Source organism: Diceros bicornis, chromosome 37 (genome assembly GCF_020826845.1).
Source record: "Diceros bicornis minor isolate mBicDic1 chromosome 37, mDicBic1.mat.cur, whole genome shotgun sequence".
NCBI lineage: Eukaryota > Metazoa > Chordata > Mammalia > Perissodactyla > Rhinocerotidae > Diceros > Diceros bicornis.
The window spans coordinates 1,521,710-1,540,186 of record NC_080776.1 but is presented as its reverse complement, the minus strand read 5'-3'; the positions used below and the strand labels follow the sequence as shown (position 1 = coordinate 1,540,186).

Sequence of the window (18,477 nt, the reverse complement as noted above, 5' to 3'; positions counted from 1 at the left end):
TCCAGGCCCCGCTCCGCCCCGGCCCCCTCCAGCCCCGCCCCCCGGGGGTTCCCCGCCGTCCGCCTCATTTGCATGGCGCGGCCGTCGCCCGCCGCCATTGGCCGGCGCCGGCCCCACCCCGGCCCCGCCCCCCCCGCGGGGTTCCGTCCCGAGCCGCCGGAGCTGCGGCCGGGCGGACTGTTAAACCGCGGCAGCAGGCGGGAGCGGGGCGCGCTCGGAGAGGCGGCGGCGGCGCCCGGGCGGGAGGCGGGCGGGCAGCTAGACGCCGCCTCGGCAGCGCCCACCACGGCCGGACCGAGGGCGCGGCGGGAGCCAGGGCGCCCCAGCAGGCGAGTGGCCGGCGGCTCGGCGGCGGGCTAGGGGGTGGGTCTCCTCGCCGGGGCCGGGAGAGCGGAGAGGCTCGCCGGGGGGACTCGCGGGCCGGGCGGCGGGCCGGCAGCCCCTTCGTCCCCGGGTCCTCGGAGCTGCTGGACTCGGGGTCCCGGCACAGGCTCGCGCCGTAGGGCAGGGGTCGGCCGGCGGCCAAATTTAAACGGCCGAAGCTAACAGCCTGGGCAGAGCGGAGAGAAGCGGAGGGGAGCGGAGGGGAGGGAGCGGAGGGAGGGGTGGGGCGGGCCGGGCGCGGTCACGTGGGGGGCGGGGCTTGGCAGGCCTCCCTTTTGTTTTGGCTGGCGCGTGCGCAGAAGGCGGGACACGTGGTCTCCGCGCCCGTCCCTCGCGGTGCTCCCGCTGGGTGGCGGGGACCGGTGTCTGGGGGAGCCCCGCCCGTGTTAGACGTGACCCTGGTCTGACTTCCTTCATAGTTCTTCCCGAGCACACGTTGACTTGGCCTTTAGAGTTGGATGGGATGGCGGGGAGTCTAGAGAAGCACTGAGGAACGGCGTCTCCAAGCTGGTGTCGCTTCGCAGTGCGCTGACGGGGCCGATGTTGCCGGAACGTTTGCGGATGTGTGGCGTTAGGTAGCAAGAAATTCCAGAAACGTTCTGGTCATTAACGAAACCCCTGGGGAGGAGGAGGCTGGCGGGCCCCGCCGTCCTGGCCTCGGGAGAGGGAGAGGGGTGGCTGGCGCCGCCCGCCCCGGCGTGGCCTCCCGCCTCCCGCCTCCCGCCTCCCTCCTCCCGCCTCCGTCCTCCCTCCTCCCTCCGCCGGCGGTGGGGGGTGGTTTTTTTTTTTCTCTTTAACTGTGGGAGGCACATTCTTCTTTGATTCCCCAAACTTGAGTCATCTGGCGAGATTTGGGAGGCTAGCTCCCTGCGTCTTTCCTTATCCACTTGGCTTAACTTTGGTGCCGAGTTTGGGTCATTTGGGATGTTTTTAAATACGGGCTAGGGCAGGTTGGTTACCAGCAGACCTCAGCGAGCTCTTGACCAGTCCTGCAGGCAAAACCGGCCGCGTTTGCGACTAGGAAGAAGTGGCTCTAGAGATAGTGGGATCCTGGCGGAAAAGCGGGCGTTCTGGAGCGCAGCCGGCGGGCTGTGCCTCTGCGGTTCTCCCCAGCGGCGCCCTCGGCGAGTCACGCTCCCCCAGCGCAGTCCCTGCCTGCTGCTGTCAACAGTGTCAGGATGTTGTCCCCGCCCTCGGCGATTGTGGCGAGGATCAAGTGCCCTGTGTTAGCAAAGGTGATTTATGATCTTGACCAACACTGCAGGTGCAGAAAGGGCCAGGTAGTACGGTTTTATAACAAGTCAGTTTTTTTTTTTTTTAAGCCATCCTACTGGGAGACTATAAACAATGAATCATGAAATAGGATATATTTGAGTATCTTCAAAATCTGTTGTAACTATTATCTTTGATTCTTAGTTGCCAGCTACTTATTCAGGTCAGCATCAAGGTCGCCACCATTTCCTTATAGATTTAATCTAGATGGATTATCCTTTCTTCTCTTCTCTTCCCCAGCCCTTCTGCAGTAATTCTTTACAGGAAACTTTTCTTAATCGAGGCCAATGCTATCTGTCTACTGATTTTTCACATTTACTTTGTGTGTGTCATATGTGCCTTTTCAAGTAACAGTTGCTTATCTTGTTAAATATCCTTATTTGTTATACAATAATTTGGAAAATAAAGGCAGGTGTAAATAAGAAAAATCCAAATAATTTATATTTCTATTTTCCTATGAATATTTGTGTGTTTTTCCTGAAACTGGGATCATGTGGAATTTTCACTTAACTTTACCTTATGAACATTCCCGTGTCATTAAATAATCTTTGAAAAAATTATTTGGGGTTGCTTAACATTACATCATGTAACTATCATATTTAAAATTTTTTCTTATTGGCAGATGTTTGGGATGTTTCTAATGTTTTGCTAGTATAAATTTCACTACAGAGGATAGCTTTTTACATAAATCTTTGAAAATTTTTTTCCGTTGGATTTGTAAAAGAGAAATTACTAGGTCAGACTCTGGGGTTTGTTTGTGTATGTGTTTTTTAAGGCCCTCGTAACATGAGATGAGCAAACCTCATGTTACATCTTTGTTCATCATCTGGTATTGGCATTAAAATGAAAAAACCTTGCTTTAATTTGCATTAAAATTTTTTTTCGATTATGTCTGTGATATATCTATTTTATTTTTCTAACTCATTGTAAGCTGCTTGAAGGAGGGGAATACATTTAATAGGTGACATGCTGCAAATCACATAGTGGGTGCTCAATAAATACTTTCCAGTTGGCCACGATTTATGTTTTTGACCTCTGGAAGGTTGGGAAATTACATCTTGCTTTTTCGTCTGAATTTAGGAGTACATGGTTGGCAATAAGCTGTTACTGTTTGATTCATTACTTTGAGTACTTCTCCATTCAGGTGGGGCCTCACCGATTTCATCACAGTTCTGTACTAAAAGGTCCAGTGACTTCCCCTTGTCCACCTACTGCATTATCTGAGAGCTCCGTCCAGTTTTGATGCCGTTTAGCATGATAACTTAGGCTATTTTATTTCTTTATTCATTCATCCATCTTGAGTGGAATTCACTTACGGTTTTCACTTTGTTCATTCTAGTTTCACTTGCAGCCTTTTCTGTGTCAAAAAAAAAAAAGCCTACTGTGTAAAATTTCCTTGTTTCATTTTTCAGATTGTGCTTGATAGGCTACCTCTTACTGCCTGTAACCTCCCACGTAAGCCTTATATGTCGTATGTAATTTTTATTTTCGTAATTTTCATTTATTCAATTATTTATCTTTCCATGTCCTTTTACATGTGTGTATACGGTATTAGATAGTAGTTGAAGGAGGGAGAAGGGTTGAGAATTGTATTTAGGATTGTTTACCACTTGGGTTCGTCAAGTTGTAAACAGCAAGGGATGGAGCTGTCTGCAACAGACGTGACAGCTAATAGGGAATTAGCAACCAGTTTACTGACTTGAAAGCCTATCGTCTCTTATTCCTCTGTCCTTAAAGTCTTTACTGCATTACAGGACTGTAATGGAATATTGTATAATGACCATCCTGAGTCAACAGTGCACTCTTACATTGCTTTCAGTATTTTCCACTTGGAAAGGCAGGGAAGGGGTATCATTTCCAAAAGATTTCTTTTTTTTCCTTTTAAGTGTTGCCCTGAAAAGAGACTTCACTGAACTATGCTCCTTATTCCATGTGGGATAAATAAACAACCAGAAAATGTTAGTAAAAATGGTAATATTGTACTTGCATGTAGATAGTCTATAATGGAAATCTGAAGACAATTCACAATGAAAGTTTTTAATACTTGATAATATTTTTAGGTTTTAGAAACACTTTTTATTTTTATATGGATGTGATAATTCTCTGAGTGTGACAGAATTGAGAGAAAATTCATTTGTAATATTGAGGCTTTGTTAATATTTGTAATGAACTTTTTATTTATTGTTTGTTTCCAGTCCTATAAGATCAAGAATTCTCAAACATGTTTTTTAGAGTAATTTTTAAAAATTTTATTGGTGGTAGGTCATTAATCAGTGTTTAACCACATGAAGTTAAATTGGAGCCAAAATGTATAGACTGAGCAAATGTGATAGTGCACTTCTAAATGTAAATTTCTGGATCCAAGTTGATGTACACAGAAAAAAAATGACTCTTCATTTATATTCCTATGAGTCATGCACTTTATAACTGAATAGCAGTAATTCTCCTTGAAGTATGATCTGTTTGATGTGTTATGTGGCCACCCAAGTGGTTTTATCTTTAATTAAATTCCTTTAGTCTTCAAAGAGAATTCCTTTTTAGGCATAGTTTTCAAAGTAGAAGAAGTTCGTGCTATAAACATTATTCAATACAAAGTACTGAGCTAACTGTACTCTGGTCATGCCAATTACTGCAGTGTTTTCTGCTGTAAATTGAGAACACCCATATGTGGCATTAAGAAATCCTGAAAACATGACACTGTATTTGTGTTCATACTTTCTACTAATTCCTATATTTTTGAGGAATAAAATTATATCAAAGTAAACTCTTTCTCATTACTTTTATTGTTTTAATTGGATTTTTCCTTTGAGTTACAAATTAGAAATTTTGAGTCCCCTTATGTTTCAGCAATGTTTGGAAGAGCTTCTCATATTTTGCTAAAAGAATTTGTCTTTTTTCCTACTCTTTCTCTGACTTCTTATAATGGATCAGCTATCTGAAACACATTTAAGTTGTAAGTGTGGAAATAATTTAATGTTTGTCCCTACTTTAGGGTTCTCCCCTCTCTCAAAATTGCCATTGGTAGTCTTTTCATTTTCTTTTAACTTAAGGATGAATATGCATTCTTTATGATACTTTTATTCTTAGTTTGTGTTACTGCATTTAAGAGAATTGGGATTATCCAGGTTCCAGTTGAAAAAGTAAACTTAATGTTTAGGGGTAGATTTAGATAGGATATTTTTCATGGACTGTACATATTCATGCTAGAATATAAATCATAGTCAAAATCGGGAGCAGTATTTTAGGGCATGGAAAATCAGATTTGGTCTTTAGTTTTTAGTGTTCATTCTCAGGGGGAAGGGTGGTTCTTCTTATCTAGATTGTCTAGATTATCAGTTTCAACTCTGAAATGGACTAGATTAGCAAATTTTTTATTTTCTTTAGAATGTATGCCAAAAATTATTTGTTATATGTGACCTATGTATATATTTGTAAAGACCTGATTAGTAGGTATTGAGATCAACTCTAATTATTGTCATCATAATTATCTCACTATGTACATGCAGCTTTTGAGGGATGATGTAATGATAGTTACTATGTCTCATGATGTCCAGGGGATCAGACTGCATTTAATTAATGCCAAATTCATAAATATGTATGGTTTATAAATCTTAAAATAAAGATTAAGTCACTAATGGAAACATTTTGGAGACAACACGGCACGACTTTTTATTTGTAGTAATATCAGAACAAGAAATTTCTTCCTTAATTCACAATGAATGCTCTTTGGATTAAATTGTAGACCAAAAATTAGAATTTATGGTGTAGACTTAACCTTACAATCCCCCCCTTTTTTTTTTCTGAATTAATTTGATTTTATTATAATGAAATTTGATATAACCAAAAAGAAGGAAAAAAGTTTTGATTTTTTGTGGTTTTTAAATGTTTATTATTTAAAGGCATAAATTTTGGCTTGTCTTACTGAAATTCTCTCTTGTTGGTATTTTTGTGAGACTTCTAAGAAAAATGGATATATATTGAGATCTGAACTGTTCTCTGTAATTTATTTGGTGCATTATCTGTAACAGTTTTACCACGGGTTGGATTTTGTTTTCGTTTTTTTGCCACCCAAAACATTTCTTGGCTGCGATGTGCTAAGGAATTTATTATCATTTATTTATTTGTAGTCAAACTGGAGTGTAAGTTGAAAACTCTGTTGTAAAAACTTTAGTGAAAGTGAAATTCATGCCCAGGAAATAGAATTGATTTTTGGAAAATCTAGAACTGTTGCCTTTTGACAAATAATCAAAATAATCTATCTGGTGGTTTTCTTTGAAAGGGTACTGATATGGTTGGTTTCTTAACTTGCCGTTTTGCTTCTTAAATCTTATTAGCTCAATATTTTAGTTTCTGTATGTTGTGGCCAAAAGGAGTTTAGTTTTTTTCCAGTTTTATCCCTTCCAGGTTCTTTGAAGTTCTGTATCATTAGACTAGACTCTTTTAGAGAAGGGACCTATTTGGCCTGAGTGTCTTGGGTATATATGAAATAACTAATCATCAAAGATGAATGGTGGTGCCTGGAGTAGCGTACAGTATTTTAGCAGCTGGAAAGAAATTTCTTAGATTTAACTGAGATCCAAATACTTTTTTTACACACAATTATGTGCATAATTAGAAACTGAATAATTAGGAACCAGAATAATTAGAAACTGAATATTCGTAAGAAGATCAAGATGCCTCTTAGCTCTTTGAGGATTTGTATTTTCCATATTCTTTCTGCTTAACCTAAAATATTATAAGTGCCTAAAAATACTAAACAATATGTTTGGGTAAGAACTTTGGGGACTGAAATATTTTAGTTAATGGTTCATTCCTATTTACTTAGGGGGACCATATACTTTATACTTTCTACTGTCCAGAACAGTAGTCCTGAACCACATGTGACTATTGAGCGCTTGAAATGTGGCTAGTCTGAATTGAGTTTGTGCTAAATGTAAAATAAACACTAGATTTGGAGACTTAGCATACATACAAAAGAATATAAAATATTTCATTAAGGTTTTTATATTGATTACAGGTTGAAGTAATAATATTTTGTACATAATGGGTTCAAGAAATTAACATTTATTTCATATGTTTCTTTTTACTTTTTAAAATATGTCTGGTAGCAAATTGAAAATTACCTATGTAGCTCACATCATATTTGTACTGGACAGCAGTGTTCCATACCAGTATTTCCTAGCCTTAAGACTCTTTTCACAATAAAATATCTCATGATCCTCCTTCCTTGAAAGTTTAAAATAATTTTTATTATTTTGGATGGTATTTATTGCAGAAATATTTCTTAAGGGCCTGCCATGTGCCAAACAATATCCTAGGACATAGCAGTGAATGAAAACATTCAAATCCTACCTTCATGCAGCTTTCATTCTAGTGGGAAAAATATGTGATAAATAATTTTTAGTAAAAATTTTTAAGTGAACTATTATTTGTTGTAAGTATACCATTAATTATTGTTTATAATTTCATTTAATATAGTTTTAATACAGTGCTTCATTTGTTGAGTGATATAAGCTATTTAATTTACTTTTGGCATTTATTGTGTTTGGTGTTCTCTGAACTTCCTGAATCTGTGGTCTGGTGTCTGATATTAACTTGCAGAAATTCTCAGTCATTATTGCTTCAAATATTTTTTCTGCTTTTTTCTCTCTTTACCTTCTGGTATTCCCATTACATGTATGTTAATACCTTTTGTAGTTGTCCCACGGTTCCTGAATATTCTATTCTATTTGTTTTCAGTCTTTTTTCTCTTTGTTTTTCACCTTTGGATGTTTCTGTTGATATATCCTCAAATTCAGAGATTCTTTTCTCAGCTGTGTCCGGTCTACTAATGAGCCCATCAAAGGCATTCTCATTTCGGTTACAGTGTTCTTGATCTCTACATTCCTTTTTTGTTTTTTCTTAGAATTTCTATCTCTTTGCTTACGTTATGCATCTGTTCTTGCGTGTGGTCTACTTTTTCCGTTAGACCCCTTAGTGAATTAATCATAATTTGTTGTTTAAGTTCTTTTAAATCCACAATTTGATTTCCAACATTCCTGCCATATCTGTGTCAGGTTCTGATGCTTGCTCTGTCTTTTCAAACTGTGTTTTGTGCCTTTTAGTATGCCTTGTAATTTCTTGTTGAAAGAGGGGGACATGATGTACTGGGTAAAAGGAACTCCAGTAAGTAGGCCTTTAGTAAGACGCGGGGGTAGGGGAAGCATTCTGTAATCTGATGATTAGGTCTGTATTTTAGAGAGCCTGTGCCCCTGGACTGTGAACTTCACAAATGCTTCTCAGTTTCTCCCTCTCTTAGGTGGGACAGGATGGCTGGAGGGGGCTGAGGTTGGGTATTGCCCTTCCCCAACATGGAAGGCTAGAATGGACTAGAGTTGGGTATTTCTTGAATTTACTTTTAACTAAGAAAAAGCAAGACTTTTCAACAGATTTCTTAGAAAATGATATATCATCTGTCATTTCTTTATCCTCATTTTATTTGACCTCACTGTGGCGTTTGATAGAGCTGCCCAAGTCTTCCTTGTATATTTTTAAACACTTTGGTATCTCAATTCCATACTCTCTGGAATTTCCTTCTACCTCACTGACTAGACTTTTTAAGTCTCCTTTTAGGACTCTTTCTCTTTTGTAGCTCCTCCTCCTTTGCCCAGATAAATGTGAGTGACGCTCAGGGCTTGATCCTGGGCTCCTTACTCTTCTTTGCCTAGACCCTCTCCTTCAGTAAACTCTTCTAGTCCTTTGGCTCTGAATACCATTTTTATGCCAGTGATTCCCCAAGATAGTATCTCTAACTATGGCTTCTTGCTTGGACTCTAGGCTTGTTTATCCCACTGCCTCCACTTGGATGGCCAATAGGCACTTCAGACTCAACATATAAACAGAACTTTTTATTTTTCTCCGTCAACTTTCTGTCTCTCCAAGTCTGCCCCATTTCAGAAAATAGCGCCATTGACCACTCGGTTGCTCAAGCAAAAAACTTAGGAGTCACACTTGATTGCCTTCTTGACCTTAACCCCGCAAAATCTGGCTGTCGAAAGTTTTGTCATCTCGACTTTGAAACGTATCTTAGATTCACTATTTCTATTTCCACTACTTCTCACTAGTCCAAGCCACCAGTACCATCTCTAGTTTAGATTACTTCCGTAGCTTCCTAATTGGTCTCCCTGCTTCCATCCTTGGAAGCTGTTTCCATTTTTTCTCCAATACAGATCTTTCTCTACGGAACAGCCAGAGTAACTTTTTAAAAATGTAAATCAGATCATCTTACTCTCTCATCCAAATATCTTCAGTGGCTTTCCTTTGACTTATATAAAATGTCTATGGTTTGAACCCTGTTTATGTCTCTGATCTTATATCCTGTTACTCGCACTCTGGCTCATTATGTTCTAGATATATTTGTCATTTTTGTTCCATAAACAAACCAAATTTATTCCTGCCCTAAAGCTTTCTGTTAGTTGTCTTTTTTTACTGGAAGGCTCTTACCTGAAATGTTGGGTAGCTCATTACTGTCACCTCAGGTCTCAGAGCAGACGTCATCCGCACAGAAGCGTTCTTTCATCTACAAATCTAAATTGACTCCTAACCCAATGTAGCATGCTCTATAACTCTACTTCATTTAGTTTTTATAAAAACACTGTGGAACCCTTATTTACTTGATATTTTCTTATTTGTGTATTTATTCTGTATCTACCATTTGCTAGAATGTAAGCTCTGTGAGAGTAGAAACCTTATTTTTCACGTTCACTGCCATCTTCTAGTATCTAGGATAGTATCTATTACACGTTGCTCAATAAATATGAATTATCGAAAGTTTGGTTTTAGATTGAATATATAAGTGGAGGTTAAAATCTAGCTTCTTCCAAAAATAGACAAACCTACATTTATGACTCAATGTTGGCCATTTCTTCATTTTCTGCTTTAAAAAAAGTCAACTGGTTTATTTCCATAATTTTTGGAAAATTTTTATTTTGTTTTATTTTTACTAGTGGAAATAGGTTTTTAGCTGCCATTCATAAGCACTTTAAATAATATGTTGTGGTATGGATACTCTTTATACCCAAATGAAAACCAGATGGCTTTACTTGTAGCTAGTTATTCTAACTGTCTTGTTTTTAAAATTGGCTTCTGAAATACCGGAGGAACCTTTAAGTGCTATAAAATAATTGTAATCATGTGGAACACAGCTTATGGAACTATTGGAGATATCTTGAAGTAAATTCGCAGAATTATTTATTATTTTATGATCTCAAATCAGTATTCCTTTCCTTATGCATTCTACCTCTAACTAGTTGTCCATTATGCATAAAAGTGAAATAATACATAATAATAATTACAATTTAAAAGTGTATAATGGTCAAAACCATTATTCAGAGTTAACCTGAATTGTAAATTCAATGACTTTCAGGAGTATGCACATCTGAGTTCCACCAACTCCTGAACATATATCTTCTGCATATATGTCAAAGGCTCCCAAATTGTTGTTTAAAGCATACTTTAATACTTAGTTTATTTAATATTTATTCTAATGTTGAGGAAGTCCAATTTATCAATTTTTTATGAGTCATGTTTTTGGTATCATATCTAAAAAATCTGTGCCTAACCCAATATCACAAAGATTTTTTTCCCTTGTTTTTTCTAGAAGTTTTATGCTTTTAGGTTTTACATTTAGATCTATCATTCATTCTGATGGGTGTGACCATTTTTATATAAGGTATGAGGTATGGGTTAAGGCTCGGTTTTTTGCATACGTATGTCCTGTGGTTCCAGAAACACTTGTGGAAAATGAGTCTTTCTGCACTGCCTTGCTGTTACCTCTTTGTCAGAAAGCGATTGCCCGTACTTGTGTGAGTCTGTTTCGGAGCTCTCTAGTCTTTCCATGGATCTGTGTGTCCATTCTTTTGCCAATGCCACACTTAGTGTGACTGTTGTGAGTCGATAGGTAGTATGGGTCCTTCAGCTTTCTTCTTTTTTTTGTTATGGCTATTTTAGTTCTTTTCCCTTTTCATATAAATTTTTGAATCACCTTGTTGATATCAACAAAAAATCCTGCTAAGATTTTGATTGGGATTGTGTTGAATCTATACATCAGTTTAAGAAGAATTAATATTCTAACAGTGTTGTTACATCTAACATCTAACCCATGAACACAGTGTATCATTCTATTTATTTAGGTCTTTGATTTTTTTCATGAGTGTTTGTTCCAGCATATAGATCCTGCACATATTTTGTTAGATTTATACCTAAGTATTTCATGTTTTGGGAGTTATTGGAATTAATACTCTTTAAAAAATTTCTACTTCCAATTTTTAGTTTCTAGTATATAGAAATATAAAGTGATTTTTCTTTCTTGATCTTATATCTGCTACCTTAGTAAACTCATTAAATCTAGGAGCTTCTTTATAGTTTCTTGGGATTTTTCTGTGTAGCAAGTCGTGTCATCTGGGAACAGACACAGTTTTACTTTTTACTTTCCAACCTGTATACCTTTTTCTTTCTTTTTTCTTCTATTCTGCTGGCTCGGACCTCCAGTGTGATGATGAATAGGAGTGGTAAGAACGGACACCTTGCCTCGTTCCCCGTCTTAGGGCAGGCACATTCAGTCTTTCGTCATTAATTACGAAGCAGTCTCTAGGCTTTTGTGCATGTGCTCTTCATCAGGTTAAACAATTTCCCTCCTTTTCCTAATTTGCTGAGTTTTTTATTGTAATCCTGAACGGTTATTGGATTTTGTTGAATGCTTTTTCTTCGTCTGTTGAGATCATATTTTTTCTTTTTTAGTCTTTTGATACAGTGAATTTCAATAATTAATTTTTTTAATGTTGAACCAGTCTTGCATTTATGGAAAAAGCCACACTTGGTTGTGACATACTCTTCTTTTTATATGTTGCTGTGTTTATAACATTATTTTAAAAATAATAATTGAACTAGGTGTTGTTACTACTTATTACTACCTAAATCCTGGAACACCTTTAAAGATCATGACTCACTTGTTTATTAATTCAGTCAACAAATATCTGACAATTATTGTGTACCAGGCATTGTTTTAAGTGCTGGGATTAGAACATTGAACAAAATAGAGTTCTGCCCTTAAACTCTATTCCTCCTAGAATGTAATAAAGTGTCAGGTAGCGATTAGTGCCATGAGGAACAATGAAGCGGTGTAAGGGAGTGGAGAGCCGTGAAGTGAGAGGCCAAAGCTATTTTAAATATATTGGTCAAGGCAGGACTCTGATGAGATGACTGTAGAGCAGAAACGTGAGTGCAGTGAGGGAGCCAGCAGTCTCATTTGTGGGAAATTGTTCCAGGCTGAGAGGATTGCAGGCACAAAGTCCCTGAAGCAGGGACTCGCTTGGTGTGTTTCAAGAATGGCACAGGCCTGTGTTTCTGGAGTGTAGTAGTCTATGGAGACAGTTGTAGAAGGCAAAGTAGTCGGGGGCCTGATAATGTAGACCATGATTCTAGGCCATGATTTTATGCTAAGTGTAATGGCAACCACTTATTCACCAGATATTCATTGAGCATCTGCTATATGTCAGATACTTTTTAATGTTGATAATATAGTAGTTAGCAAAATAGTCAACAATCTAAGCTTTTGTAGATCTTAGGAGTGTTAGTGATAAGTGTAGTTATTTACATAATATGGAGGTTGTCAGAAGTAGTAGAGTTTAGAATAATCAGGAAACATTGTTGTACACAGTGATTACATATTTAAAAAATGTTAAAAATTGGAATTAATGCCCTTATGTTTTATGCTAAAACTATATGAACATAATTAAAACTTTTCTTATTTACAGGAGACGTCTAGTTTTATGAGTTTCTTTGGTTGCAGAGTAGAGAGACTTTCAGGCTAAGATTTTTTATAATGGTACACTTGGAAATAGAATACAGAGGAACTTCTTGGAAATCCTAGAATAGGAACTGTGATATGGCTGGGCCTTCCAGAGACTAGAACCCAAAAGTCTTCGTATCCAGGTGTATTAGTTATCTATTGCAAGGTAACAAACTACATTCAAATTTAATGGCTTAAAGCATTTATTTTATAGTTTCTGTGGCTCTGGAATCTAGTCGTGGCTTAGCTGAGTGCCTCTGGCTCAAGGTTTCTCACAAGGCAGCAGTCAAGGTATTGGCTGGGGCTGGAGTCATCTGAAGGCTTGACTGGGGAAGGATCTGCTCCTCAGATCACTCACGTGGCTCTTGGCAGGCTTTTGGTCATTGCTGTCTGTTGGCTGGAGACATTAGTACGTTGCCATGTAGGTCTTTCCAGCTCGCAACATGGCAGCTGGCATCCCTGAGTGAGAGAGAGAGAGAGTGAGATAGAGTGACAAGATGGAAGCTATAGTCTCTTTGTAACCTAATCTCGGAAGTGACAGCTCATCACCTCTGCTTCGTTCTGTTTGCTAGACGCAAGTCACTAAATCCAGTTTATACTCAAGAGGAGAGGATTACACAAGGGCATGAAAACCAGGAGATGGGAATTATTAAGATCATTTTAGAAGCTGCCTGTCATACCAAGTAAGCCCTAGAGATCTCACCAGAGTTTTTGTGTGAGTATGTTTTATTCTAGTTCTCCTCCATAAATGTGCCTTAACCACTCTCAATCTCTACCGTTCTTGTCCTTCTCCTTTTGCTACCAACTCTAGTTCTTAACTATTCATCTGTGTATCTTTCCTCTACCTCTTATCTTTGGTTTTCCGTGATCCTTAGTTTATCCAGGGCCTGAGATGAACTCTACTGCCTCCTGACATTTCACCTTCTGCCCTTGCTGCACCCTTCTGCACTTTGCACCCTGTTCAAATTTTTGAGAGGGAGAAAGTGGGTAGGGAGGGGACAGAGTCTAGTATTTTAAATATGACTACCTCATCAGCGAGAACTATGATTGAGGCAGTTTCCCTTAGAGAGCAATGTAGTTATCTAAATACTATTATAGGGCCTGGACTGGTGGCACAAGAGGTTAAGTGCGTGCGCTCTGCTGCAGGGGCCTGGGGTTCACCGGTTTGGATCCCGTGCGCACACTGATGCACTGCTTGTCGAGCCATGCTGTGGCAGCGTCCCATATAAAGTGGAGGAAGATGGGCATGGATTTAGCCCAGGGCCAGTCTTCCTCAGCAAAAAGAGGAGGATTGGCAGATGTTAGCTCAGGGCCGATCTTCCTCACAAAAAAAAAAAAATACTATTATAGATGTTTATAGATTGTAAGATAATAGGTCCTTGAGTTGATCAAGTGACAGATTGAATCTTGAAAAAAGAATTCTCAGTGCTAGCTTGTTTTATAATTATTTTTCTATTTCTCATAAAAGCAGAGTGTAAAAAAAATATATATATAGGGATATATATATATATATATATATGGATATATATATCTCCCAATAATCTGGGTATTTTTATTTTCCTGGTTTTTTTTTTTTTTTGGATTTAGGATAAATGAGAATCTGTTTTATAGGATTTATTATTTTTGAGACATTATATAAAACTATAAATTTTGAGACATACAGAATTAGGGGAGAGGATTATACAGAAATCTCTACATTTTTTTTGAGACATTATGCAGTAAAGTATAAAGAAGGCAAAAATTTGTATTTTTATTACACAGAATTAACAGCCATTAACATTTCTTCATTTTGCGTTTAGTCTTTTCCCCCCAAGTAATAAAATTTTGTAGTTAAAACTCAACTGCTCTTAAAGCACCACTCTTAGTTCTGTTTCATGGAACTTACTTGATGCAACTACTGTTACAAATTTGGTGGGTATTTTTCTGGTTCATTTTTTATTGTTATAAACACATAAACACACAGATGCACATATATGTACATACGTAAGCATGGTTTTGTGTTTGTATTTTGTATGGTACCACACTACATATATTCTGCACTGTTTTTTTAACTTTATACTGTTTTTGAGGTGGGTCCATATTGATACATATAGATCTAGGTCATTCTTTTTTAACTGCTATCTAGTTAGTATTCCATCATGTTTTATTATCCATTCTGTTGTTATTAGATATCTAGGTTGCTTTGAAATAATGTTCTGCTGTTAGAAACACTGCTCTCTTGTGCACCTGTGACAAACATTTTCTACATTATTGTCAAATTTCTGAATCAATTTATAGTCCAAAGAGATGTGAGAAATCTTACTTATCCACATTCCCATGATAGGTCATATTTTCAGACTTAAAACATTCTTTTCAACTTGGGGGTTGGGAAACTGGTGTCTTGCTTTATTAATCTACATTTCCTTCATTACTGGTGAGACTGGGTATATGTTTAATGACCATCTGGATGCCATAATCTATGAAGTGCCTGACTGCTGTATCCTTTCCCATTTGTATCAGTTCTTTATATATTCTAGATACTAATTCTTTGTCTATTACATGTTACAGCTATTGTCTCCTAGTCTATCACTTGTTTTTAACCCTGGGTGTGTTTTTTCTTTTAATTGCATAGAAAATTTTGTGCCTTTTTTTCTTTTTGATCATTTGTTTGTCTTTGCAAAGAATCAGCATTTGTCAGAAGGGAAAACATTATTATAGATGCTTTTTCAGGAAAAACTTTTGCACATTGCAGATTAGGCAAGTTTTCACTATCATTACTTTTCATGGCTGTGAAGTTATATACTTTTTTGTTTGTAGTTCACTTACATTATTTAGCATATTTTAGTCATTGTTATTAATACTGTTCAGATTGTGAAGTTTAAATTGAGAAATAGAGATTTTGAGCAATTTATTATATTTTATAAAGATAAGTAATTCTGACTTTTGGCTGCAAGTGTGAGATTGAGTCACATTTTCAAGTATTATTCCCAGGTTGAAATTTTTTTCTTTTGACTCTCACTAAACATTGTGCAAAAAAATGGAATCTTGAGATGTAGTTACACCCACACGTATTTGTCTAACGTTTCTTGTGCTAGGTAGCATGCAGCTTTAATTGGAGTTTGGGGTATTAGGCCCATGGTCTGAGTGAAAAATAGCTTAGTTCTTGTTGAATTCCTTATGAGCTAGGAAAGAGCAGAGGTGATGTTAGGAGGTGGGAAATAAAGGAGGAGTTTGGTTCCATTCACTTTGTAATCAGAAACATTGAAAATGTTGCCCATGGAAAAAGTATAAGCATAAAACTTTTTTCTAGATATTTGATCGTTTATTTTTGCATTATTTTAGGTTTCCAGTAATTATCTGCAGGATTCGCCATGACCCCAGCCCTGAGGGAGGCAGCGACAAAGGGTATCTGCTTTTCATCTTTCTCAAGGACCATGGAGTCGGACAAGATGCTGTGCGTGGAAGGTCCAAGAACGGTAGATGAGAAGCTGAAGGGAGACAGCTTCTCTCAGATGCTGGGCTTTCCGCCTCCTGAACCTGCTCTTAACACTAATTTTGTGAATTTAAAACATTTTGGCTCCCCTCAGTCTTCAAAGCATTATCAGACAGTTCTTTTAATGAGTTCTAATTCTACATTAAATAAATACGATGAGAATTATAAACAGAAGAAATTAGGGGAACCCAACTGCAATACGCTGAAAAACATACTGTGCAATGGCAGCAACATTCAGCTCAGTAAAGTCTGTCATTCTCATTCTGAAGAGTTCATCAGGAAGGACCCTCTGTCAGATACCACACGCCAGTGCATGACAGATGGACATATTGTTTTGGATTCAAATATAACCAAAGACACTAATGTAGATAAAGTACAACTGCAAAACTGTAAATGGTACCAAAAGAATGTACTTTTGGGTAAAGTTACTGATGCTGAGATTAAAAAGGATTTCTTGCACTGTGCTCAAAAGAACATTGGGCCTGGCCACTCAGATGTGCCTGTGAGCTCCTCAGCTGCTGAAAAAGAGGAGGAAGTGAAGGCTCGTCTACTTCACTGTGTAAGCAAACAGAAAATTTTACTCAGCCAGGCGAGAAGAACTCAGAAACATTTGCAGATGCTCCTGGCAAAGCATGTTGTCAAGCACTATGATCAGCAAATGAAATTTTCTGTGAAACATCAGCTCCCCCAAATGAAGATCTTTCATGAACCCACCACAGTGTTGGATAACCGTGTACCTAAATGCACTGAAACAAAGCCAGACGTCAACATATTGACTGCAGAGAATAAATTGTGGAATGATACAAAAAATGGCTTTGCACGGTGTACAGCTGCAGAAATCCAAAGATTTGCACTGTCTGCTACAGGGCTGTTGTCTCATGTTGAAGAGGGTCTGGATTCTGACGCAACTGATAGCAGCTCTGATGATGATTTGGATGAATATACCATTAGAAAAAATGTGGCAGTGTAAGTGCAAAATTATTATTAGACCTTTTCTTTTTCTGTGTATAGTGGCAATTTTGTCTTCGTTTCAAGATATGTTAAAAGGAAATAGATTTTCTAAAATCTTAATGCCATAGTCTTTAAGTTATAAAACTTTGGTGAGTTTTTAAAATGTTTCATTTGTTACACTAATGTGTGTGAATATATGCATATTATTTAAAAATAAGTTACTCAACTGCTCTATCTGGGAGCCACAGGAATAATAAAGGCTAATTAGCTTTGAGTAAGCGTTTTCTCTGTTCTTGAGTACAGTAGGCTATGGACAAGCCTGAAAATTTTGATCGAGCGATCTAGCCAATATGTGTCGCTAAAACTCAAAAAATTTAGTCTACACATAGGGGCTCTCATTGACTTCAGGAGTTTATCAGTTGAGAGTACGTATAAATTGACCTGCTACTTTTTTCTTTTTTTCAAACTATACTTGTTGTATTCACAGCTTTCATCTCTGGTCTTTACCAGTTTAGTCAATTTTTGCTAGATTAATATAACCAAAACAAAACAAAATTATAATGTCAGCTATTAGATACCAATTGAATGCTTATTATGTGCTGGACCCTAGAGGTTCAGTTGTGGGCAAAATATTCACAGCCTCTACCCTCTTAGGAATCTGCTTCAAAGACAGGTATCTAGATATTTAAAAAAACAAAACAAAAACACAAAGGAAAATAGTTTTACTTTTCGAACCTTGTTAACTCTGCAGAACAGCTCTACCTGATAGAAGTTTCTGAGGGGATGGAAATGTTCTTTCTCTGTGTTTCCGGTAGGCAACTAGCCTCGTGTGGCTATTGAGTGCTTGAAATGTGGCCAGTGCAACTGAGGAACTGAATTTTTAGTTTTATTTAATTTGAATTTTATTTAAATAGCCAGATAAAACATAGTTTTAAATCTAGCTTTCAGGGAATCTGTTAATGTCTCTAAATTGGTGCAAAATACTGTGTACATATCTGTGGTATTTTGGGAGGAGGAGGTCCATCATTTTTATCAAATTTTCAGAGATGAATAAGAATCATTATGGAATTAGAAGCTGAATACATTAATTTTTACTAATAAATAGAAGGTCAGTATTGTACTAATTTTTATAGTGAGGATAAAATGTGAAGCAAAGTGAGCATTCCAGTCTTCTGTGTTCTGTTATCGCTGTGTTTGAAATATGTTTGAATGTGGGAGCTAACAGTTGTCAGCAGATATTATTTTTCTGCCTGGCATTGTGCTGTTTCCTTTACATATGATATATTATTTAATCCTTTCAACACCCGTGGTAGGTGGTAGTTGTTATCTGTGTTTCACTGAAGAAGAAATAGGCTCAGCATGGTTAAGTAACTTGCCCCTGGTCAAACAGCCGAGTAAGGGGTAGAGCCAGGATTCTGCCCACATGTGAGACCTCAGACCCAGGCTCTTCCTGTGGTGCCGCGCAACGTTGTCAGCACTATGTGGTTGATGCTCATAGCCACAAGAATTATTAAGCACTTGTGTTCTGAAAGAAGTCCAGAAATTTACCAATTTTTCTATTTATAATGCT

General features: G+C 38.0%; 1 protein-coding gene across 6 annotated transcripts in view; it reads left to right on the top strand.

The window, feature by feature from the left end:
- Nucleotides 1–253: 253 nt before the first annotated feature.
- The window catches only part of KANSL1L (KAT8 regulatory NSL complex subunit 1 like), a 126,401-nt gene continuing 108,177 nt past the window's right edge, over nt 254–18,477 (top strand). For 4 of the 6 annotated variants that reach the window (XM_058532917.1, XM_058532916.1, XM_058532918.1 and 1 more), the window contains exons 1-3: nt 1,466–1,619; nt 13,057–13,199; nt 15,806–16,922. In XM_058532917.1, coding sequence (XP_058388900.1) covers nt 15,835–16,922 — 1,088 coding nt within the window. In that variant the 5' untranslated portion in view covers nt 1,466–1,619; nt 13,057–13,199; nt 15,806–15,834. Of the gene's footprint in view, nt 330–1,465; nt 1,620–13,056; nt 13,200–15,805; nt 16,923–18,477 lie in introns of those variants that run through there. The other 2 variants (XM_058532914.1, XM_058532915.1) reach the window with 2 other exon arrangements.